This window comes from Polypterus senegalus, chromosome 10, assembly GCF_016835505.1.
Source record: "Polypterus senegalus isolate Bchr_013 chromosome 10, ASM1683550v1, whole genome shotgun sequence".
NCBI classification, from domain to species: domain Eukaryota; kingdom Metazoa; phylum Chordata; class Cladistia; order Polypteriformes; family Polypteridae; genus Polypterus; species Polypterus senegalus.
Window position 1 is genome coordinate 33,517,107 of NC_053163.1, and position 24,746 is coordinate 33,541,852.

General features: G+C 39.7%; 2 protein-coding genes across 2 annotated transcripts in view; one reads left to right on the top strand and one right to left on the bottom strand.

Annotated features, from left to right (window-relative positions):
* Nucleotides 1-2,372, bottom strand: part of poldip3 (polymerase (DNA-directed), delta interacting protein 3) — a 39,734-nt gene extending 37,362 nt beyond the window's left edge. The window contains exon 1 of the mRNA XM_039765668.1: nucleotides 2,288-2,372. Coding sequence (XP_039621602.1) covers nucleotides 2,288-2,352 — 65 coding nt within the window. The 5' untranslated portion in view covers nucleotides 2,353-2,372. The remainder of the gene's footprint in view (nucleotides 1-2,287) is intronic.
* A 1,618-nt stretch (nucleotides 2,373-3,990) lies between these two features.
* Nucleotides 3,991-12,178, top strand: LOC120538154 (myoglobin-like). The gene is made up of 4 exons (XM_039767592.1): nucleotides 3,991-4,003; nucleotides 10,079-10,319; nucleotides 10,873-11,086; nucleotides 11,974-12,178. Exons 1-4 carry the CDS (start codon nucleotides 3,991-3,993, stop codon nucleotides 12,115-12,117), a joined length of 612 nt encoding a protein of 203 aa, XP_039623526.1. The 3' UTR covers nucleotides 12,118-12,178.
* Nucleotides 12,179-24,746: the final 12,568 nt, after the last annotated feature.

The following is a 24,746-nucleotide window of genomic DNA, read 5'->3' on the forward strand; positions in this document are numbered from 1 at the left end:
CTTCCCTCTTTGGTGTACCAGCAAATAGTATATGCATACTGGTGTGTACCTGCATCACCAGAGAACCTAGGTTGCACGGGATCAACGTATAATGAATCTATACAGTAATTTCTTAATGCTCTCATTATGGTCAGCTAATGTACCCTTAAAATGAAAATCCAGACTTTTTAATGCATATAGGGTGCAATTCAGGCAGGAGTAGTGACATAATGCATGCACCAAACACATTGGGCAGTGATGTATCATGTAGGGTAGAGTATGCTTACAATACACATGCCTGAAAGTTTTGCAATGGCACTCTTAAAAATAGTGTTTCTTTAATGACATTTTATGGTTCTTTATTGGGTTGTATACTCTCATGTTGAACACCTGCTTGACAAATCGCCATTTCATTCTGGTAAGGGTTCTTTGCATATTAAGATGGTTCTACGCGTTTTGAAAAAAAATTCCAAATATGTAGAAATTTCACCAATATGTTACCATCTGTTCATCGTTATTTACTGTAGAGAGTCTGTTCAAGATCTATATAAATGAAGGTTCATTATGGAATCTTCATGTGGATGGGTCTTTTGGGAAGCAAAAATGGTTCCCCTACGGCATTCACTTTGAAGAACCAACAATGGTACCTTCATTTTTAAGCATGTGGCTACTACAGCTCTGTGCAGTCATGTTGGCTATGGTATCATGGGATGCGGGGGGGAAAAAATTATTTGTATAAGCTGGAGGCACTGCAAATTTCTAGGAAAATATTCTGCGAAAAAGGTCACTGGTGAACATAGCCTACTAAAAAAAAAAAAATTTCACCAATCAACTTTTGTGGCTAGCAACTAATACATCAAAATTTCAATAATATGTATAATTTTAGAGGGAAATATAACTGTAAAAGATCATGTACATGACGTGCCTCAGGGAAATGGACACACTTTTGCTTTAGGAAAAAATAGTTAACAGCCATTTCTGGACTATGGTTAAACAAACACACTGGCTCCTTGCTTAAGTTAAGGAAAGAAAGCAAAGAAAGTTCAGTGATGCATTCTTGTTGTTTCCTTATTTCTTTTAGCTACTTTTGTCCAACCATAATGAATAACACATATTTGATTATATACATTTATATGCTGTATATGATGCTGTAGAGTTCATTATGTCAATCCTGGCAAATGTCACTGCATGCATGACTGAAGACTCCAGTAAATCACAGCTTTCCGAGAAAGGATTAAAACACTTTCACAACAGCGTCATTTAGAAAAGCACACCAAAATGACAGTTCCACTAAAACGTAGTAGATGATATAGCACAGGTCCTTAATGATTGCGCCAATCAAAACCAATCTTTGCAACTTGGCATTTCGGTTACGAGTTGAGGATGTTTCCCCCATTTGTCTGCCTTGTCCATTAACAGGGCGCAGGGTGCCGTGACGTCTGTCGGTATCAACGAGTATAAAACGGAAAACAGCCCTGGACTGAACGGCACTCCATCACGGCCGCATTCAAACAACCACTCCACTCTCATCACGTCACTGCTGATCATAGAAAAGCAAAACGTTCACCCAACTGCGGTAATGTAACCGATGTCATTACAAAGAAATGAATGTTGCTGCCACCCCAAATCACTAACTTTTATTACAAGCCGCTAACGTTTAAAAGCGGAAGTAATGCCATTCAGCGCATCAAAGACGCTGGATCCATTTTCTGCAAGTCAGTAAGCAGTAATACGTCCCGAAGACAATAACATTCATGAAAAGTTTAGCGTGCAGCAAGGGGCCTGAAATCAATACACAGTTGGAAACTTGAGTATTAATAAGAGCTCACTACACACACGTGTAAAGTGCACAACAAATCCTATAAAAAGATCAGGAATATTTACTTTAAACTCCAAAAAAGAGGATTAAAAGCAACGCGTGTTTGCCACCATTGTGCCGTTATTAAGCGTGCTTATAATTTTTATGCTTTCTTAAACCAACTTGGCGATACTATGCTTTGTTTTTTTTTTCATACAAACGAAATAAAAGCTGGCCTTTACGATTGCCTACACATAAGTGACATTTACGGAGACGAATAGTAAAATTAAGGTAAAGGCTCCAGCAAATTACAAACGAGAACGCTTAAAAGAGTGACCAATCAGACATTAGAGAGGTGGGCTTTGGGGCCGTTTACACCATGAAAACAAGCACTATAGGTGAAGGAAAAAAGAAAAGAATACTAACAAACTGATAATCGATTACCTGGAACCTCTCGCTAAGTTAAGAAATAAAAATATGTACATTTCAATGATATCTGTCCCAGCTTACCTGTTATTCCCTTTATGATTGAATCCGCGCTGTCGAATCAACTCATCTAGGGACAAGTCCGCCATCTTGTTGCCAGGGAGCGGAAAGAATGGGCAAGACGGCTACCGCGTGAGGACAAACCTTTTAGATGGAACGAGAATTTCGAAAACGCTTTTCTGCAGCCGCAGGGCAAGTTTGTATGGCGCACTGACTTCTGAAGACTACCGAGTCAACTCTAGAATTCGGCAACTACAACAGCCGTATTATTATTATTATTATTATTATTATTATTATTATTATTATTCACAACAATAACGCAACAGCAATAATAACAACAATAATAATAAACAAAGCAACGCTAATAGTAATCGTAATAATAACAGATGTTCCTTTGTGTAATTATACATTAGGAAAAACCGACTAGTTTTGCTCTATCAAAACTCTACCTGGTTATGATCACCACCATACAAGAAAGACATTACTGGACTTGAAGCTGTTCAGAGGAGAGCAACCATATGCATCCCAAGACTTTTGGGCATGTCCTACTCTGAGAATTAAATCTGTTTAATCTTGAGCATAGGAGAATGCATGGGGACCTAATCCAGGTGTACAAAATCCACAAAGGCATTGATAAAGTAGATATTGCAGTTTTCTTTCAACTTAATGGTGAATCAGGTACTCAAGGGCATTAGTGGAAATTAAGGGGACTAAAGCCAGGAAGCACTTCTTTACAAAAAAAAGTTGTGGGACTCTGGAACAAACTATAGAGCTATGGAGCTGAAGCAGAAACCTTGACAACTTTTAAGAAGAATCAGGATGAGATATTGGGGCAGCTTAGCTATTAGCTAAACAAACAGGCTTGATGAGCTGAATGGTCTCCTGCCATTATTTTTTATGTTCTTCTTATGATCTTTCAATGTTCAACACCATTACCACCAATGATTTTAGCTTGACACTTCAACAGATTTTAACACTCCATTGGGTGCCTTTTTCAAAAAGATTTTGTTTAAAAATTGTGAACCACAATTAACCATAACCCATCCAAAACCATCAAGAGTTGAATAATTGCAATTTTTACATCACTTTTTGCCTGTCTATGAAAGCTGCTTCATCCACCAAAGATCTTCTGTATCTTTGAGGAAGAAAATCAAAACAATTAACTTCATCCCTAAACACACCTATGACTAATACTCCGTACAATTATTCATACATTGTCTACCTCACTTCCTTTCTCAAGTAGCAATAACAACATATGTGTCACGTCCTAACTGATATTAACAGGTCGAGAAAATCTGATCCAAGCCTGTGTTATTGCATGCAGCAAGAATCGTTTAAAAATCAGGAACTTGGTGGTATTTCACAAAGTTGATATAATCTGTCCATGGTTATTTACGGGTCTCATTACATATCTAAACAAAAAAAAAGGGTTTGTTCTGGAATCTTCACGTGGATAGCTCTTTTGGTAACAAAAAATGCCTCCTGTAAGGCACTGATCTGAAGAAACACTCTTTGGTTTTAAGAGTGTAGGTATATTAGATAGATAGATAGATAGATAGATAGATAGATAGATAGATAGATAGATAGATAGATAGATAGATAGATCTTTATTTGTTCCCAAGGGAAATTTGGCTTTGTACAGAAGCTCAATAAATAAATAAATGATGAACAAGAAATCCAGCACTCAAATGCAAATCAAAATTATTAAAAGAAAGGAAACATCAGACATGGCTAAAGACAGTAAGAGTGGTCACAATCACAGTCACAGTGAGGAGTTATGCAGGTGTATTGTGTGCACACTGATTGAGTTGTATTTATAATTCTTGGTCTCCTTGCACTTTGCTTTCCATGTTTCGCACTACTGCATGTCTGAGTGAACTTGATGTTTTATGTGAATTATCCCTAGGAATTAAGAAAGAATAATTTGTCCATAGATGAGGTAAAAATAAAGTTGACAATGAACTTTTGTGAAAGAGAATCGAACTTAAGGCAGGATGTCCACAGTCCGTGAAGGCATGCTTGCATTTTGTGACTTTTTGTAAACTCTTAGTTTTAGCTGCTTGGACAAGTCTTGATGCTATCAGGTTTTGTTGATCAGGTAATTTAACCATCCATCTCAAAGACAAGCCCTGTAAGCTTGGAAGCAAACACACCTTTTACTTAACGTGGAACACGTTTTGTAATTCATTTGATAGAATTAGATTGTAACCTGAGGGGTCTACGTGAAGAACATGCTGAAGACCAGCTTTGACTTTGTTATAAAAAGCTTTACATAGCATTCACCGTGTAGGATTTGCGTGTTTAAGGCGTGAATCCGCCTGTGCTTCTTTAATTATTATTATTATTATTATTATTATTATTATTATTATTATTATTAACTGTGTGCTGATTATCAGCAAATTATAAAGAATTACCAAGGCCAGAGGAGGTGGAACCAAAGAAGTGGAGATGTTATTCTATTATTATTATTATTATTATTATTATTATTATTATTATTATTTTAATAAAAGGCTTGACGTTCTTTCACCTAAATTACGAATGAAGATGGTTTCTGCCGAGGTTTCAACCTAGTCTTCTGAAGCGGTTTTACTTTTACTGCTCCATTTTATTTGTATTCTTCGCAATGAATAGTTTCACACTTTTTTTATTTTTTTTACCTCTTCGCTATTTTAATGCAGCTTTTCTTGGCTCACTGCACCACCGTGTCTCCTTGCCAACGCCGGAGACTACTTTATTCTTATTTTCACCTTACCTATACTAATACCAGCCTACCACTGTTCTGAACGTGGATAACATAAGTTCTGAATATATCAACTTGTGGTTAGGGGGCACCCGTAGAGGCTCAGATCATCAGTGCTGAAATAAAACTGCTATAACTACCCAGTCTGCGCCCTCTGCCCTATATGTACCGCACACAACCCGTAAAATCAAATGCGATCATACAATACGCGAGTCCTATTACCGGTGCAGACAGGATTGTCCTGAGCGGGCTACACTGCCGCCTACTGGAGAACATAGGAACCGAAGCCTGTGACCACTGATGTCCTACATGCGATTTGAAAAGGTTCACATGTCACGTGAGTTTCACTGGGATATTCACGACCGACAAAGAGTTCTTTTTAGATCATTCTCTTTAAAAATGTGTACATGTGAAGAGCAGATAATCTGAGAGCCTTTACTGCATCCATCGTCAGGAATCAAAAGAAGACAAGCCTGATCGCACACTAAGTGTGTCACATTGATGTACAGCTCGTGTTATCCTGATGGTTTTGGAGGATCTCTTTCTACCCAAGCTCGTGGTTGAGCTGTGTTTTATAGTGATTTCGCGCTCTCAAGTTTATGTACAGGTTGCTACTGCAAATCATTTATATGAACATGACAGGCTTGCGAGATACGCATTGAAAAAAAATTGGTTATTACACGTGACTTTTTTATTTATTGCACATTTCATAATGTTTGGGAGAAAGGAACGTTTCTCCTTGATTTACACTTTTGCTCCACATTTTAAAATTACAAATCAAACAATTTAGGCGTAATTAAAGTGCACATTGCAGACTTTCATTTAAGGGGATTTGAATACATTTTAGTCACACCATGTGGGAATGAAAGCACTTTTACTCCATGGTCCCCCCATTTCAGGGCGCTATAATGTTTGGGAAACAGCAATGGCAGGTCACATTTAGGGCGTTGTCTCATATCCCTTTGCAAAAAATGGCTGCTTGAAGTCTGAGATCCATAGACATCAGCAGGCGCTAATGATCTCCTCTGATAATGATAGGACAAGCATGTAATGCAGACATCTTTAGCTCCTGCTTGTTTGTCACCTTAAGTGTTCTTTTCAGCATATGGAAGGCCTGCTCAAGTGGATTGAAATTGGGTGACCGACCTGGCCATTTCCATTTTGCAGCTTTTAAAAAATCCTTTGTTGCATCAGCAGTGTGTTTGGCTGACTATCTTGTTGGGGGATGAAGTGACGTACAATGCATCTGTAGGCATGTACTGGAATTTGAGCAGATCAGATGTTTCTGTACACCTCAGAAATCATTGTGCAGCTACCATCAGCAGTTCAATCATCAAAGAAGAGAAATGTGCACTACCATCACCAAGTTTAACAGATGAGGTGGTCTGCTTTGGATCTTCAGTACTTCTGTTTCATTTCCACGCTTTCTTCTTGCCATCACAAGTTAATTTCTGTCTCATCTGCCCAGAAGACCCTTTAAATTAGAATTTATTGAATGAAAAAGAAAAACACAATAAAATCTTCAATGGAGAAACTAAAACATCCCAGAAAAAAAACAAAGGACTGTAGATCTGTATGTTCTAGCAAGACTTTGATAAAGACTTAAATGCTAAGTAAACCAAGAGCCCCCAACCACCAAGTCCTGAGTAACATCGACTGGGTATGAATTGCTTAAATTGAAACAACATCACCTCAAGTTCTTAAATCTAATGGCTTTGAGGTGAAAAAGGACGAGCCACCATAACATGACATGGACCACCAGGGGGTGTACCGCTCCCCAAAACCTGACACAAACAGGCTGAGAAACAAGTTCAACACTGCACACGCTTTACTCAGGTGGGGAAACATTGTCTGTAACTACCCATATCACAGCACAGTACAGAAAGTACCCAACACAATGCATAGCACAGCCCTTCTTCTTTTTCTTCTCTCACTTTCTCTCTCTCTCTCCTGTAGCCTCTTCTCACAAGCTTTGTCCCCCACCTCCCGGTTCCAGCTCACTCAGTGGTGATGGTGAGGTGGTTCATTTTATAATACTCCAGGAAGTGTTCCAGTTGTTTCTTGACATTCTTCTGCCTGTATGTCTGGGTGTAATAGAAGTGGTTCCTCCAAGGACCCAGTTGCACCTGCAGCACCCTGTGGCGGCACCCAAGGAGCCAAACAAGGCTTCTTCAAACTACAAATACCAACATGCCTGATGGAGTTACGAGGTGCTGCAGCAACCCAAGGGGGCCGCATTCTAGTGTCTTGGGAAGATAGTGACAGCAACAAGATTTCTTCCTCGGTCCTCGGCAGCATAAAGTCTTGTGAATGATACACTCCTGCCATTGATCTCCTTTCTTTCTTTCTATTTCAAATATCTGTGGCTATCTCTAAGGTCAAACGCTACTGGAATTTTTGTACCTGTTCCATGGTTTCCGCTGTTTAGAATTAACTAGGAAAAGCTCAAATCAGAATTGGAAACACAATATTTTTTAAAGGAAACAACAAAAAGCTGACAAGCAGACATCATTTTAATATGGAAGATAACCTGCTAAACTACAATGTTGCGCACAAACAAAGAATGAGAAAGTGTTTAGAGACAATTGCTGCAGCCCAACACAGACCATTTCATGCACTACAACCTGCAATATTTTTGTAGATAGGTAACTACACTGAGCATTGCTTCAGAAGTTAAAGATGAGGATTGTTATAAAAATTTAAATAATAAGTTAATTGACTTGGTTAATCTTACTAGACTTTTTGCACTGGCATTAGGGATTATTTACTGATTTTATCATGGGTTGAAAATTTTTCATCACCATCATCATCAAAGAGATTTCAATTCCACTTTTTCGGGTGTTTTGACTATTTCAGATGTTATCTACTAGTGATGATGCTAGCAAGTCTGTTCTCTTCCACTTGTCATCATCAATATCAGGATGCAGTAAAGGATCAAATGTAATAAAAATGAAATACAAGAACTTAAAGCTTTGGTACAAACACAGATATTTCATATAAATGTGAATCTCACACTACAGTGCTTTTCTGAAAGTAGAATAAGAGATGAAGAAGAGCAAAAGACCAGCTAATTAAACAGTTGGAGGTAAAATAACTAATTTATTGTAAAACTGTTTGAAATAAAACTCTGAAGCTACTGATAAGAGCATTTCAAAAGCATCAAGTGTTAAATTTTACAGGCAAGTGAAAGCAGCTAAACAAGAATGATTTAAAAATTGTTTTTCTGGAAAACAGACTTTGGAGTAAACTTTTTATCAGAAATACTTTTGAGAAACTGCAAATCTGAGGTAAAAATGAAACACAAGTAACATATAAATCAAAACAAAATCAGTTTGATAAAATTAACAGTCTGGAGTGCTGACAGAGGGATGTAAAGGTCGATGATTTATTTGGAATTCAAAACATCCACGCATTAAAAAAGAACGACTCTACAAAGACAAAAGGCAGAAGGTGGCATGGCTCTACCTAACTTCCAGTTTAATTACTGGGCGGCAAATATACAGGTGATAAGAACCTGGACACAAATAGAAGAACATACACAGGCATGGACCGCAATAGAAGTAAAATCCTGCAGTACTTCTTTGTATTCCTTGCTCTGCGCTCCAATAAACACAAGTTATCGGCAATACACTAATAACCCAATTGTGCTCCACTCAGAATCTGGAACCAATGTAGAAAGCATTTTAAGACGGAGAAGCTTCTTTCTGTGGCACCTCTGCAAGAGAACCACCTCTTTCAACCTTCACAAACATATTTTAATATCTGGAAAAAATTTGGAATTAACTTGCTTAGAGATCTTTATATAGACAACGTCTTTGCATCCTATGAACAATTACATTCCAAATTTAACATTCCAGCTACAAATTTCTTTCACTATCTTCAAATCAGGAACTTTGTTAAACAGAACCTTCCAGATTTTCCTCATCTTGCACCCTCATCCACGCTGGAAAAAATATTGCTCAATCTCAAGGACTTAAACTCCATCTCTATAATATATAAAATCATTTTACAATCCCTCCCTTTCAAAGATCCAAGAGGACAGTGGGAAAAAGATCTCTCAATTAATATATCAGAAAAGGAGTGGAAAGTAGCAATGCGGAGAATTCACTCGAGCTCCATATGTGCAAAGCATACAATTTTACAACTTAAAATTATATATCAAGCACATCTGTCTCGACTAAAACTCTCCAAAATGTATCCAGGGCATGATCCAACCTGCGAACGTTGCAACCAAGTCCCAGCCTCACTGGGTCACATGTTCTGGGCCTGCACCAAATTAACATTATTCTGGACAAAAATTTTTAATTACCTCTCAGACAGCCTTGGACTCACAATCCCTCCTAACCCATTAACAGCTGTGTTTGGGGTTCTTCCAGAGGGGCTTAAAGTGGAGAAAGACAAACTAATTGTGATTGCATTCACTACACTCTTGGCACGCAGACTCATTCTGATAAACTGGAAGAACCCAAACTCTCCTCTTTTAAGTCAGTGGGAAACCGATGTGTTATATTATTTGAAATTGGAAAAAATCAAATACTCAGTTAAAGGATCCGTACAGACTTTTTTCAAAACATGGCAGGATCTAATCAGTAATATTTTAAAATAAGTTTATAAAGCACAGAGAATTTATTAATTTAGGTATGTTTACAAGCCTTAAATTTTACGCTTTGCTTGGCTTGCTCTCTCTCAGGGGTGGGGATCGATCTGTTCTTAACATAATTCTTTTTTTTTTTGTAAAAACTTGATTACTATGTATGGATTGTAATAAAATTAAAAAAAAAAAAAATTAACAGTCTTGAGTGCTGACAGAGGGATGTCATCTGTAATTAGGAGTCCAGATGGAAATACAATTAGCAGCTAAAGTAATTCCCTATACAGTGTTTCTGGTATAAGGTCCACGTAAATATTAAATTAAAAAATTAAATCCTTCTGTTAAGTATTAAGAAGGTTCTGTAAGGTTTATGTATTTATTTATGTATTTATTTATTTATTATCAAAATAATAGAAACATAATGTGATTAACGAGACGTTCAATAAAATTGATGAGCTCTTGTGGTGATCGGTGCTTCAATTAGCGGCTTCTCCAGCTGATAGGGCGAACGTGCTTTGGGGGCGGAGTCTCCGTCTGTTCATAAAGAGGGCGAAGGCAGGCGGAGTTACAGCAGTTAGTTTCTCGCCGTCTGTTTCTGTAGTTTTAGTAGCGTTAGTGCTTTGCGGGTCGACGGGTGCTTGTACTGCTGATTGTAAGACTGTGCTCTCTTTCTGGGCTCCCGTGGAGGCTAATCCCAAATATTATGGAGAGATTATTCTCCTACGGTAAACTTTTCTTTTATGAAACTCTCGTATATGGATTTTTTTATAAACTATGAATTTTTTGTTATTTTTAAAGGCTTAAGTTTTTAAAACTGGCTGAGATTCTTGTTCGTTTTTCTGTTTTAGCATAGGAAGTGTGTAATTTATCTGACAGACTGGTTGATCTAATGGTCAAGTAGGGTGTATAATCTCAAATTCTTTTGTAGTTTTATTAAACCTATTTTTTTGACTAGTGGAGGCTCAATTGTGTAGCTTGCTGTTGGGCAAATAATGCAATGTAACTTGTGGATTAGATAAAACATGGTCTGGTAAGGATGTAGGTTCTTTTTGCTGTGTTCCAATCAAATGGTTCTTCAGTGTGATGCTATACTGGAACTGTTTCTGGTTTCTGCAAGAATAATTTGAATTAAGGTTCCTGAAAGATCTCTAGTATTCCTGTTTGGCTTAATGTGTGCAGGGTTTTTTACATTTTAACAAAGTACTTTTTTCCTTTTTTAAATTTTCATGAGTTTAAAAAGGACATGATAACATTAACTTTGCCTTCCTGTATCCTCAGCTTGTTTGAGACACATCCAGATGTCCAGAAGCTGTTCCCTAAGTTTGCTGAACTTTCCAAAGAGCAGCTGCAGAACAATCCTGGCGTCCAGGCCCATGGGGAAATTGTGGTTTGCAAGCTGACAGAAATCCTAAAAGGGGAACCTGAGGAAGTTGTGAAGGCTTTGGCTGAAACTCATGCCAAGCAGCACAAGATTCCTCTGGTTAACTTCCAGGTACTTCAAGCCTTTAAATCCAGTAGGGAGTGATTGGATGCCATTTCTCAAAAGAATATGGGAATGCTGGGTTTCTGACAGGGGTGTAATGTGGTGTTTACCTTTCTGAAATGATATGAGAAGACTTTGGAAGTCCTTTTCTGTAACCTTGATAATGCAAATGTATGTGTGTGTGGGGGGTTTGATGCATTAAATGCTTAATTTCCATGATGTTCCCTGAAAGTTGGGAGATGTGAGGGATCTGTAATTTATCCAAATGTGCAGAACACAATAGCCTTAATTTAAAGACCCTCCTTTTTCCAAGGCAATACTTCACCAGTTTACCTGGTGTAGCTGCTCTTCCAGATTTCTGTAGCTGTGAAAAGGTTTTTGTATATGGTGTATACTAACTTCCACTGAACAGATATCAACTCTTCCTTTAGTGAATACAAAGGAAACATTCACAAACCTTTTTGTTTGGTTTAAAGCTTCTAGTGTCTAATTGCATGAGTATGTCTAGATGAAATGCTCTTTCAATCTCTTAGCAAATTATCTAGACATCTGTCCATGCTTAATACTATTGTACATTTCCAAATGAGCTGTTGTATTTCATGCAAGATTCCATTTTATTAAAGTCTACCAAGACTGAGTGGGCTATCAAAAGTGAAATCCAATTATCTTCAGAATTAAGTAATCGATTTGTCTTCGGACTAAGGAGCTACCCCATTCTGCATGGGAATCCCCTCTTCAGACTGTTGCTTGAAAATGCTGGCAGCTCTTCTGATTAAGGTTTTAAGACTGGCATGTCCTGTAGCTGTTTGTTACCTGCTTCCATAAGCTGTTAGTTCTTGGCCTCCTTAGTTATTGCCAGCCCTTTAGTTTGAGCTAACTGTAATTTTCTTTCACAGATCATCAGTGAAGTCATTGTCATGGTGGCAGCAGAGAAGCTTGATGGCTTTGGTCTTGATGCTCAAACAGCCCTGAAGAATGTGCTGAAGCAGTTTCAGATTAGAATGGGAGCTTGCTATGAGGAGCTTGGATTTAATAAGTAGTTCAAATTGTGGTTTGTGTCAACTGTCTCAATCTGATGCTTTTGAGCTCTGGTTTGAATAAAAGTACTTCAAAAGTGGCTACTTGGTCCTTTGTATTTAACTAGATATTCTATCCTTTAGGTCCTATTCTGCCATTCTCTTATGTTTACAAAATAAGTTTCTGCTATTTTTTTTTTTTTAGGCAGGTTTTCAAGACCAGGGGGTTATTTTTCATACGTGGATTACTCGCTTAGCCGGATGTAATAGTTGATGATTTGGCCTGATCCTGGATCTGTCGGTTTTTCTAAACTCTTGCTGGATGTGTTGTCATAGCAGCAAATCCAAATCCTCAAACCTGCTCGGAGCAGTTTTGTTCTATTTAAACAAGGATTAGCTCACACAATCAGTGTCCGTGTGAAGAATTCATTCAGTCCTAGCTTCGCCTCTCATGAATAAGCGACCAATTGCTATTGGTACGCAAATTATAAGCAGAGAATTTCATATAGAGAGGGGTTTGCGCGATATGCAAGACCCTTTATTGTTCCCTGATGAAATTCTTATCAAAAGATACCGCTTTAGCCGAGGGGGAATATTGTACCTCAAAGATTTATTAGTGCCTTGTATTTGAAGTCGGCTCTCAACAACGGACAGTATGCATTGCTTTGAGGGTTTTTTGCAAGAGGCTTATTTTTATTTATATACTGTAGGCGATGCGGAAAATCAATCTAAAAAATGCGGTTTGCCAGGCAATTCGTAAAGTCTGTCTCTGAAATATCTCCTTCGGGGTTTCATAGTGTTTCCTGGACACCTGCGTGTGCAGACAATAAAAGGTGTTTCATGGCATTGCAGGTACACAGGCAAAAACCTCCACAGTTCAATAAAGAGTCTCTCAGTCAGCCTAACATTCTCATTACCCAGGATTTCCAAATGTGATTGGGGAACATGGGACTGATCAGAGTGGAGTTTGATCAAACATTACTTGGAAAATGTATCTCTCCTCCTGATGAATAATCCGCTACAGTGTCTTCAAATATTTGACCTTCGTCAGTATCTCGTTGGTCAGACACCGGTTCTAGGGATATGACATTCCCTGCAACTGACCCAACCAAAAACAAAGAGGGCTATATGGAACATACCTATGGCACACATTGAGGACAAAGATATGCAATGACCATCCTTTACCTGAAATGAAGTGACCACTGCATCCTGCCACTGGTTCTGAGGAGGAGCTTCCCCCTGGAATGACCTCAAACAGGGCCATGGGCATTTTGCTAGACAGCCAACTCTTCTGCAGGGGTTTGGTCTGGATTGTGTGGACCTCCACCTGTTTTTGGCTTGTCTGCTATCTTATTAGCTTTAAAATTAATGGTTTTTATCTTCTATATGATTCTTTATGTTAACCATTCTTTACATGCCAATATTTACCAGTAAGAAGTATATTCTTGTACTTTAACCTGTTCCAATGTTCTCCTTGTGCTCACGTTTGATCTGGAATTGACACATTAAATAATTATTGACACATAGGAAATGAAACCCTGCATTCAGTAAGTACAATGCACACTACTTAGCGTTTAATTTGTCGGCCACTTTTTGCCACTTTTCTGTTTGCGCTGCTTTTGCAGTGTTACCCCTTGTACATATTAAGTCTTGAAATTCTTCATACCCTTCGAATAAAAGGTCCTGCTCCGCTTGTGTGAAGAAAAAAAAATATGCCCGTTCTTTCATTATTTTGTTGCAACCTATCAAAGTCTTGCTGATCATGTTTTCTAGACTCAATATATATGGGCTTTTTACTCAGCGCGGGTGCGCGCAATCATCTCAGATGAAAAACCGATTCATCCCAGATTAGTCTCACCAGCATTCATTCATCCACGATGAGGCATCTGATCTCAGATGATTTAAGCGACGTATGGAAAATACCCCCCAGGATACCCTGTATGGTACAACAATGCAGTAGAAACAATAGTTGGACTTGGCAACCATGTTTGACAGACTGGCTAAGCAGTGTTTTCAACTGCAGTCTGGGCTGAATGAGCATGTGGAGTAGGGTTGTTAGGATCTCTCAGTCAATGCATGTGTTGAATATAAATGTGACATGACAATCAAACTGTTTCTTTGAGAGCATTTTCAGTGGGGTCAATTTTGGAAAGAAATGTAAATCTGTACATGTGATGGCTGCTATTCAAAATATTATCGTTGGTTTAATGTTGGTCTCTAGTATGTGAAATTGCACTGTCTAGAAAGTTCTTTACTTGGCTTTCCCAGATAAAAGTAAATCAAAATTGCATGGCATCTCATTAAATAGGGAATGAGAGTGCACAACTGAAAGTATGTTTTCCACTATCTGGAAACGCCTTTCAACTATCCATCCAATGTGTTTCTGCTCCTCAGTTGAGTAGTCATCTTGAGTAGAGACAGTCATTTAAAACTTGCCATTTATCTGACATCAAACAGCGCTGCTTGATCTGGTCATTCAATTCATCTGGACTATGACAAAACTAGTAAGTTGAAAGCAAACTTTTTTTTTTGATCGGTTGCTCTGCAGACAGTAACTACTGTCAGCTTATGAGTAATTGGTTCAACATCCCGCCACACTGTACCCTGGCAACATGTCAAACGTGCAGACAAACTTGCTGTTATGTAATTACTAAAAAGCAAAAGGTGTAAGTAATTTCAAATGCAAACAGACAAATCTTCACCCCAATTATAGTTTTGCAATAAGTACAGAGGCAGTAAAATTAGAACAAATGAGCATAACATTGTAAATGCTACTAGTTTAACTCTCCAAATCCCATCTTACAAGTAGGTTAATGTAAAGATGTTAAGTTACTCTAATTGTAATCAGTTAACAAAATGGCAGGCAACTGTGAAAGTAAATTTGAAAGACAATTTTAATTGTCAAACTTTACCTGCAGTTGTTACAATAGTAGAACTAACATCTGAAGTGGAAACAATGCAGAAAGCTGGTGAACTGCTAATAGTTCCAGCTGAATGTCCAGGGATTTTTATTAAATCCGTAAAATGTTATGGAAACTGATAAGCATTTTGTAACTGAAAGGTCGAGTCCCTAGAAATTTTTAGTCCTTTTTATGTGCCACACTAATGTAGGGTCCTTGAGCACCTTTTCTGGTTTGGTTAGGAAGTTCTGCACCTAAACCAATTGTCCATCCTCCCTGAACTAAAGGGTTTTGCTGGTCACCCTTCACAAGGGTCTAATCAAACCCTACTTGATATGCAATTTTGTAAGCAGCCTCATGACAAAGGAAACAGCATTGTGGGGTTTTAGAAGGGCAGGATGACTTTAGAGTTGACAGGTCTCTGAATGTTTATGATGGCACACCTCCTCCACTTTGGATTTTTGTGAAACTAATTAAAAGAATTGTACCTCTACCAATCTCTTACCACTCAAATACAGTTCTGTTTACTTTTGATTTTGCTAATGATTAATGTTAATTATAAATGTATATCATAATGTGTGCTTAAAATTGTGTTTACTTTTGTACTCCAAACGAAATGCACATTGAGTCTGTGTTGTGCAGGTCATTAGTGGATTTTGATGCTTTATCTTATTCAGAATCTTTGGACACATTCAGGTATTTCCAGTTTTGTTAAGTTGGTGCTCAGCAAGTTTGAGTGGAATTCAGCAAAAGAGGAGGGGAAAAAATGGTAAGGGGTCCTTTGTCTGGGTTTGTTTCATGCATCTTTTCTTCTGTAGTCGCTTCTTTGTCTACCTCATTGTCTGTGACTCTGCAGAAATGACTGCATGTTGATGCTAATGCCTGAAGTAGTGATACCAGCCTTCTCTTGACTGTCTGTTAGTTCTATCTCATAATCCTCAACTGTAGCACTTGTTTTAAATGTCCAGTGCCATTAACACCACAACAGGGTCTTTTGTTTCTGCCTCTTTTACTGTTTGCTGCGTCAGTGGACTCTTGCTTTGAATGACTATGTAGAGGTTTTATCTTTTTGTGATACTGTAAAGCATCAAATGTGTGATCTCAGAAGAGTGACCTGTGAGACACCTGCTCCAATGATGACCTATTTTTGAAAACCAACCAGAAATCTGTTTTCTTCAATAGATTCTTTGTATTTATGTCTGAGTGTGCAGGTTTAAAAATTGTAAGGGTCGAAGTGGGGCAGGGATTGTGTACTGTATAGTGGTTTGCTGTTGGTGCCTGTACTGTTGGTGAAGATGTGGAGCAGAGCCCCAGTGTGCACACCCAAGTCACCCTGGTGATAGATCCAGCCTTGAACATTAGTCATCTTCAGCCAACCTCACAATCATAGATGTTACCTGTTTGTTGGAATATAAAACTGAAATACTTATTTTATAAAATGCCTTTTGAAATCATGAAATTAGACTTATTTGAACATATTTTCAAATATTGCTATTTAATTTTGGCCATATATTGTGTTTCTTTCTATTCAGTTTTGTCCATTTCCTAATTTTGTGTTTCACAGAAAGTCCCCTCCTGAATATTTTTTGTTGATGCTCAGAATTTTTACATTCTGATATTTTTTTTTAATAGGTGACAGTGCTGTTAAATATTAAATACTAGAAATGTGTAACTATCCAAATTCCACTACTTAATCTTCAAATTGTCTGTTTTGTTTTGTATCCTTCGCAATCTCGAGATTCACGCTTTTTTTTTTTTTTCCTTTTACCTCTTCGTTATTTTAATGCAGCTTTTTTTGGTCACTTCACCAATGTGTCTCTTTGCCAGCACTGCAGACTATACTTTATTCTTCTGTTTGCCATTCTTCCTCATTACCTATTCATACTAATACCTGCCTACCCCTGTTCAGAACATGGATAACTAAGTCCTGAATACATCAACTTGTGGTCAGAGGGCACCCACAGAGCCCCACATCATCACTGCTGAAACAAAACTGCTGTCACTACCCAATCTGCACCTCCTGCCCTATTTCTACCGCAGTGACGTGCGGTGAGGTTCACGGCTGGTGAGGCACGGACTCCTTCTGAATCAGATTTCTGAATACATGAACCCAAAAGAGTAGCTTATTCACAATTCAATTGGCAGCATGAACATTGACTACTGTTATGTTTCATATCTCATCATCATTCTTTACACACACAAATAAGCAAGGTACATATTTGGCTAAGAAAGAATGTGTCATTCAGAGAGGAGAGAGTGCATTTACTCCTCACCCTCCTTGTGTTCCAAATTTGCTGTTGCAATTCTGGAATTCATACTCATGCAATACAAATGAAAGTATAGAGAAGTGTACAAAAAAAAAAACTTTGACCTTAATTGAAATATTTAGTTGTTAAAGCTTTTAATTCTGATGCTTTAATCAAATTTAATACAAACAGTTCAACAAAAGGATAACAAGAAACATAAAAGTATATTTGAAAAAGAACCTATATGTAAGAATATATATAAAGAATATTTTAAGGTCAAAATTTTTTTTTTAATATTAGATTTTTTTTTCTTAGTCTGATTCTATTTTTTATAAAATTGAAAACAGTTTATGGTTTTATCTTTATCAATGAAGTCCATGCGCCTATCCTTCTCCACGAAAATCTCCGTCAATTTCTTGTAAAAGTCCTCATTTTCTTTTACTTTTGTCTTAGTTTTCCATTTCAGCAGTCAGTCGGATCAAAACAATAGAAATACACAGACCGCTGCAATGCACTTGACTTTCTGATATCGCTAACTTATTGGTGTGTCTGTGTAGAAGAACAGCAGCAACAAGCAGCTCTTGGGCTAACATGTGCCCCCTTCAGTGCGACTCTGTTCTGTCTTCTTACCTTGTGCCTTTTCACTGTAGTTTTAAGTCAGATCAGCAAGACTGAATATGTCACACACATTCATTAAAGATATTAGAAAGTCATGGTGTATAATAAATGTGTCTGAAAACCTTATATTGGCGACATACAGAGAGACTGCAACAGGCATGTGCCAATTGTAAGCATCAACCCAGTGTGTGAGGGAGAGTACAGTCCAAGGTGATGTGAGGCTTGTCGCTACCACAACTTGTATTTCTCCCCTGTATTTGAACAGTAAATGCACAAATTCAGCGATTTTGACTAAAAAATTATCAAGATTATTTGAATCATACAGAAAACAAGTTTATAGCACACACCAGTGGACAGAATTTTTTTATATTATCTTTTTTTTTTTTTTTTTATGATGCCCTGCCTCCCATGACCGCTCATCCATGTTGTATCGTTCACAACCCATAATGTCAAATGGAACCCCAAATTACACAAGACATACATCACCGATACAGATAGGAGTGTCCTGAGCGTGCTGCAGTGCCATCTACTGGGGAGCATTGGAGCCGAAGCCTGTGATCGACATGAGATTTGAAACAGTTCACATTGCCCAAGTTTCATGGGAGTCTTGACAACAAATGAAGAGCTCTTTTTAGGTCATTCTTTATAAGAATGTGTACGTGTTAAGAACAGATCATCTGAGAGCATTTACTGCATCATCAGAAATCAAAAGAAGACAAGCCTGATCGCACACTGAGCGTGTCACATTGATGTACAGCTCGTGTTATCCTGATAGTTTTGGAGGATATCTTTATATCCAAGCTTTTGGTTCAGCTGTGCTTTAAAGTAAACTAGTAAAATACCCGCGCTTCGCAGCGGTGAAGTACTGCCTTAAAATTTTTTTTAAGAAGAAAAGTAAACCTTTATAAACTGAGGGAAAATATACCAATAATTATTTGTTAAGGATCTCTATGTATACCATGTTGTCAGTTCGGCCCTCCGGTTGTAATATGACCAAGCTGTGCGCTGAGCTTACTCTTGAGCATGCAGCATACATTTGGCCATGTGAACAGTAATCTTGCCTCAAATCTCACAGCTTGGATTGGTGCTGTCATAATCGGTTTGAGTTTCATCGTTTCTTTTAATTACGACAGTATTTGTAGGTCTTGTGTTGAAGAGACATTTGGCATCTGTCAAGCATTGTAAGCATACAATCGGTTTCATCGATAACTTCGCATTCAGCTTTTGAGAGTTTAAACATTCATAAACATCAAAGTGTCCACTACTGAAATCGTCACCTGTGAATCTAAGATGTTTAAGAGGCATTGGCGGTTGTCCAAAGGTGTAAAATTTCTCCAAGATTATAAATAACAATGTTAGTAATCCCAGAGTCTTATTTTATACAATCGATCGCCAACTAAACCCAGGTAGCTCAAAGGAATGCCTCCTAAGTGCTTCCAGTGAAACCTGTGAGGCTGTCGCTGTATTTTTCAATCAAAAAATTAATGATATTAGAAATAACATAGTATATCCCTCCAACACTAAGGATCCTCCCAAACCCCAGCATCCTGTTATAAACAAATTAAACTCTTTCACTAGGATAGATTTACCTGATTTAATGAAAATTAAAACCCTCCACCTGCGTCCTTGACCCGATACCAACAAGGTTTTTCAAAGAAGTATCAGGCGTGCTAATTGACAATATTCTTGACATAGTAAATTCGTCACTAGATACTGGGGTTTTCCCAGACTGTCTTAAGACTGCTGTAGTGAAACCCCTACTTGAGAAACATAATCTCGACCCCTCAGCTCTTGAAAATTTTAGACCCATCTCTAACCTGCCTTTCTTAAGTAAAGTTCTGGAGAAGGCAGTCATTATGCAGTTAAATGACCACCTCAATAAACATGCTATTCTTGATAAATTTCAGTCGGGTTTTAGAACAAATCACAGCACAGAAACTGCACTCGTTAAAGTAGTAAATGACTTGCGGGTAAATGCAGACAGAGGCCATTTATCTGTTCTCATCCTCTTAGATCTGAGTGCTGCATTTGACACCATTGATCATAATATTCTTAGAAATTGCCTTAGTCAATGGGTGGGCCTCTCTGGCACAGTCTTAAATTGGTTTGAATCCTACCTGACATGGAGAAAATTTTTTGTTAGTTGTGGGAATTACAACTCGAAGACACATGATATCCGATATGGTGTTCCACAAGGCTCTATCCTGGGTCCGCTGTTATTCTCAATCTACATGCTTCCGTTAGGTCAGATTATCTCAGGACACAACGTGAGCTACCACAGCTATGCTGATGACACACAGCTGTACTTATCAATAGCTCCTGATGACTACGACTCTATTGATTCACTAACACAATGTCTGACTTGTATCTCAGAATGGATGAATAGTAATTTTCTCAAGTTAAATAAAGAGAAAACTGAAATATTAGTGATCAGCAATAATGGATACAATGAGGCTATTAGAAATAAACTGGATACATTAGGATTAAAAGTCAAGACGGAGGTAAAAAGCTTAGGGTGATTGTTGACTGCAATCTGAATTTTAAATCACATATTAATCAGATCATTAGGACAGCATTTTTTCACTTAAGAAACATAAGTAAAGTTAGACCTCTTATATCACTGAAAGATGCTGAGAAATGAGTTCACGCGTTTGTTTTCAGTCGACTAGATTACTGTAACGCACTCCTCTCAGGACTACCCAAAAAACATATAAATCGTTTGCAACTAGTGCAGAATGCAGCTGCTAGAATCCTAACTAGGAAAAGAAAATCCAAACACATTTCTCCAGTTTTAATGTCACTACACTGGTTACCTGTGTCATTCAGAATTGACTTTAAAATTCTGCTTATGGTTTATAAAGCCTTAAATAATCTCGCCCCATCGTATATATCGGAATGTCTGACACCTTATATTCCAAATCGTAACCTCAGATCTTCAAATGAGTGTCTCCTTAGAATTCCAAGAACAAAACTTAAAAGAAGTGGTGAGGCGGCCTTCTGCTGCTATGCACCTAAAATCTGGAATAGCCTGCCAATAGGAATTCGCCAGGCTGATACAGTAGAGCAATTTAAAACACTGCTGAAAACACATTACTTTAACATGGCCTTTTTATAACTTCATTTTAATCTTAATTTAACTTAATCCTGATACTCTATATGTTCAATTCATCATAATAACTATTCATGGTGGCTCTAAAATCGGTACTGACCCCCACTCTCTTTTCTGTTTCTTTTTCCGGTTTCTTTGTGGTGGTGGCCTTCTCCACCACCACCTACTCAAAGCTTCATGATGCTCAAACAATGATGGACGGATTAAAAGGCAGAAGTCTACATGACCATCATCATCATCAAGCCCTTCCGTGAGAACCCTAAATCCAAAGAGGACGGTTTCATTTATGTTAGGTAGAATGCCCAGAGGGGACTGGGCGGTCTCATGGTCTGGAATCCCTACAGATTTTATTTTTTCTCCAGCCGTCTGGAGTTTTTTTGTTTTTTTCTGTCCCCCCTGGCCATTGAACCTTACTCTTATTCGATGTTAATTAATGTTGATTTATTTTGTTTTATAATTGTGTCTTTCATTTTTCTATTCTTTAATATGTAAAGCACTTTGAGCTACTGTTTGTATGAAAATGTGCTATATAAATAAATGTTGTTAAAATATTTGGCCATTTCGGTACACTTGAAAGCGACAACTGAACAATTCAGCAGCAGCCATCAACTCACATGCAGAACCATAGGTGAAGGGCTTAAGCATTTCACTCTTCTAGTGCTCCTGTGTAGTATAATTATCTCCTGTACCGTCATCAGTCCACACCTTGAACCTGTCCCAGTCATTCAGTACATAAGCCATGATATGGCTGTGCAATATATGACAAAGAGAATGGAAAAGGCAGGTGCCATCTCCGTGCATGGAAACCACTCGGTAAGTGACAGTTCTTTGATCGATGGTGATCACTTCGATAGACATGTTAATGGGGGTATGTTTGGAATGATAAAGGAAATGGGTACCTGAACAATGTAAAGTAAGTCTAAATATCTACACAATAACTATAATCATAATAAACGAACAATAAAACAGCGGAGAAGCCATGGATTAAATACAAAGAGTTATCAGCAGTGAGGCATGAATCCCGTAGCATAGCAAGGAAGGGAATGAAGAGACCGGAGCAACAGACGGCCTTATATAAGCAGGCAGGCAGCCAACAACATGGGAGGCGTTGGGATGGGGGACCCAACGCCGCCTCACACAGCGACCGAGCTCCAGTCTATGGACGTATAGATGTGCTGTAAAAGATGAAGCAAGAGACAACATAAAGGTTTGGGGTTTCCGGCCCCGTATACTGCAAAATTACCCACAGCAAAAAACAAAAACAGGTCAAATACATGAAAATAATATCTTTCAGTATACACAACGCCAAAGATGGCGTCGGCGGACATTTTATGGAGGAGGAGCCGGAAGTGGAGGAATGCTGGGAAGGAACCGTGGTGGAAGATGGGATTGATGATGTCAGGAACAGTGGACGGAGGAAGGGCAGAAGTAACGTGCTGCGGGAAGAAGGACGCTTATGGCGGCAGAGCGTCTTTTTTTCTGCAAGAAATAAAATGAGAAAGGTTAGCACCCCGCCACTCCCTGCCGGCAAATGTCTTCCCAAGCGTATTAAGGTCCGTCCGCGGTCCCCTACTCGCGCGTGCGTGACACAACCCCCCCCAGCCCAGAACTGTCAGGTCGGGCGGACCTAACCGAGAGGTCGTGAATACGAGAGAGGGCACCGGCATTGGCCTGAAGGTTGCTGCGACGATAAGTGACGGCGAACTTGTACGGCTGCAAATCCAGAAACCACCTGGTGACTCGGGGATTCGACTCTTTGTGTAGGGACATCCACTGAAGAGCAGCGTGATCAGTCACCAGAGTGAATTCGCGACCCAACAGGTAGTAACGGAGATGCGTCACCACCCACTTAATGGCCAAGGCCTCCCTCTCCACTGCCGCGTACCTGGTCTCCCGGTCCAACAGTTTCCGGCTTAAGTGCATCACGGGGTGCTCGACACCATCGACGCTTTGGCTCAACACGGCGCCCAGGCCTGTGTCCGAAGCATCGGTCTGGAGAATAAAAGGAAGACCAAAATCAGGTGTCCTTAACACTGGTGCCGACGTCAGGGCCTTTTTTAAGTCACTAAATGCATGTTCCGCCTTGTCGTTCCATACCACATAGTTGGTCAAGGGTGCTGCCCTTTCGGAGAAACTAACCCCAAAAAAGCCTGCACCTGTTTCTTGGTATTCGGACGGGGCCATTCCAGGATGTCTTTAATTTTTGAACATTGTGGCCTCACCTGTCCTCGTCCCACTAGGTAGCCTAAATACTTGGCCTCTTTTAGACCAAAGAAGCACTTACGGGAGTTTATGCGGAGGCCGGCCTTTGCTAGTGTCGCGAGGACAGCGGAGACCTGCAATAGATGCTCCTTCCAGGTGCCGGAATAGATGACTACGTCATCCAGGTAGGCGGCACTATAGGACTGGTGGGGCTTCAGCACTCTATCCACCAGACGTTGAAAGGACGCCGGGGCCCCGTACAGCCCAAATGGGAGGACCTTGTATTGCCAATGTTCGCTAGGGGTGCTGAAGGCGGTTTTCTCTTTGGCAGATGCCGTTAAGGGAATTTGCCAATACCCTTTTGTCATATCAATGGTAGTCAAGTATCGAGCCGCACCCAGACGCTCAAGAAGGTCATCTATACTGGGCATCGGATAGGCATCGAATTTGGAGACCTGATTTAGACGTCTGAAGTCGTTACAGAACCTCCAGGAGCCATCCGGCTTGGAAATGAGGACGATTGGGCTGGACCAAGGGCTATGGCTTTCCTCGATAATGTCCATATCCAACATTCGTTGCACCTCCAGTTCCACTTCAGCGCGTTTTGCCTCTGGGAGTCTATAGGGCCTCTCCCGGACGACTACTCCGGGGTCCGTGACTATATCGGTGCAATCAGCGAGGTCCGCCCGTGACTCGCCACTACTTGGGATGGCGTGGATAGCCTGGGTTATCTCTCGCCGCTGTAAGGGTGTCAGCTCGTCACCGAGGTTAAGGGCAGACGTGCTAGCGAAAAGGGAGAGGGACCTATGAGTGTCGGGAGGCTTGTCCCTGTCCTTCCAGGGTTTCAACAAATTGACATGGTGGATCCTCTCGCTCGGTCGATGATTAGGTTGCTTAACTAAATAGTCGACGAGCCCCTTTCTTTCCTTAACCTCGTATGGCCCCTGCCAGTGAGCTAGCAACTTGGAGTGGGAGGAAGGAACGAGCACCATCACTCGATCCCCCGGGCGGAACTCCCGGAGGACGGAGTTGCGATTGTAACACCGGGCCTGCGCTGCCTGCGCACGAGTCACGTGGTCCTTTAGGAGCGGCCTGATTTTAGCGAGCCTGTCGCGCAGTTGCGCCACATACTCCAATATATTGGAGGAGGGAAGGGCCTCAGCCTCCCAGCCCTCTTTTAGTATGTCTAAAAGTCCCCGGGGTTGTCGCCCGTACAATAATTCAAAAGGGGAGAAGCCCGTAGAGGCCTGGGGCACCTCCCGGTAGGCAAAAAGCACGAGTGGTAGGAGCTGGTTCCAATTCCTGCCATCGGCGCTGACTACCTTGCGGAGCATCTGTTTAAGCGCCTGGTTAAAACGTTCAACCAGCCTGTCTGGTTGGGGGTGGTAGACAGACGTCTTCAGGTGCTTTATTCGCAGTAATTTGGCAACCTCCCTGAACGTATCTGAGGTGAAGTGAGTACCCTGGTCCATGAGGACTTCTTTGGGGATACCCACTCTCGAAAATAGGTTGACTAATTCCCGTGCGATATTCTTGGTGTTAGCGGAGCGCATGGGAACCGCCTCTGGGTATAGGGTT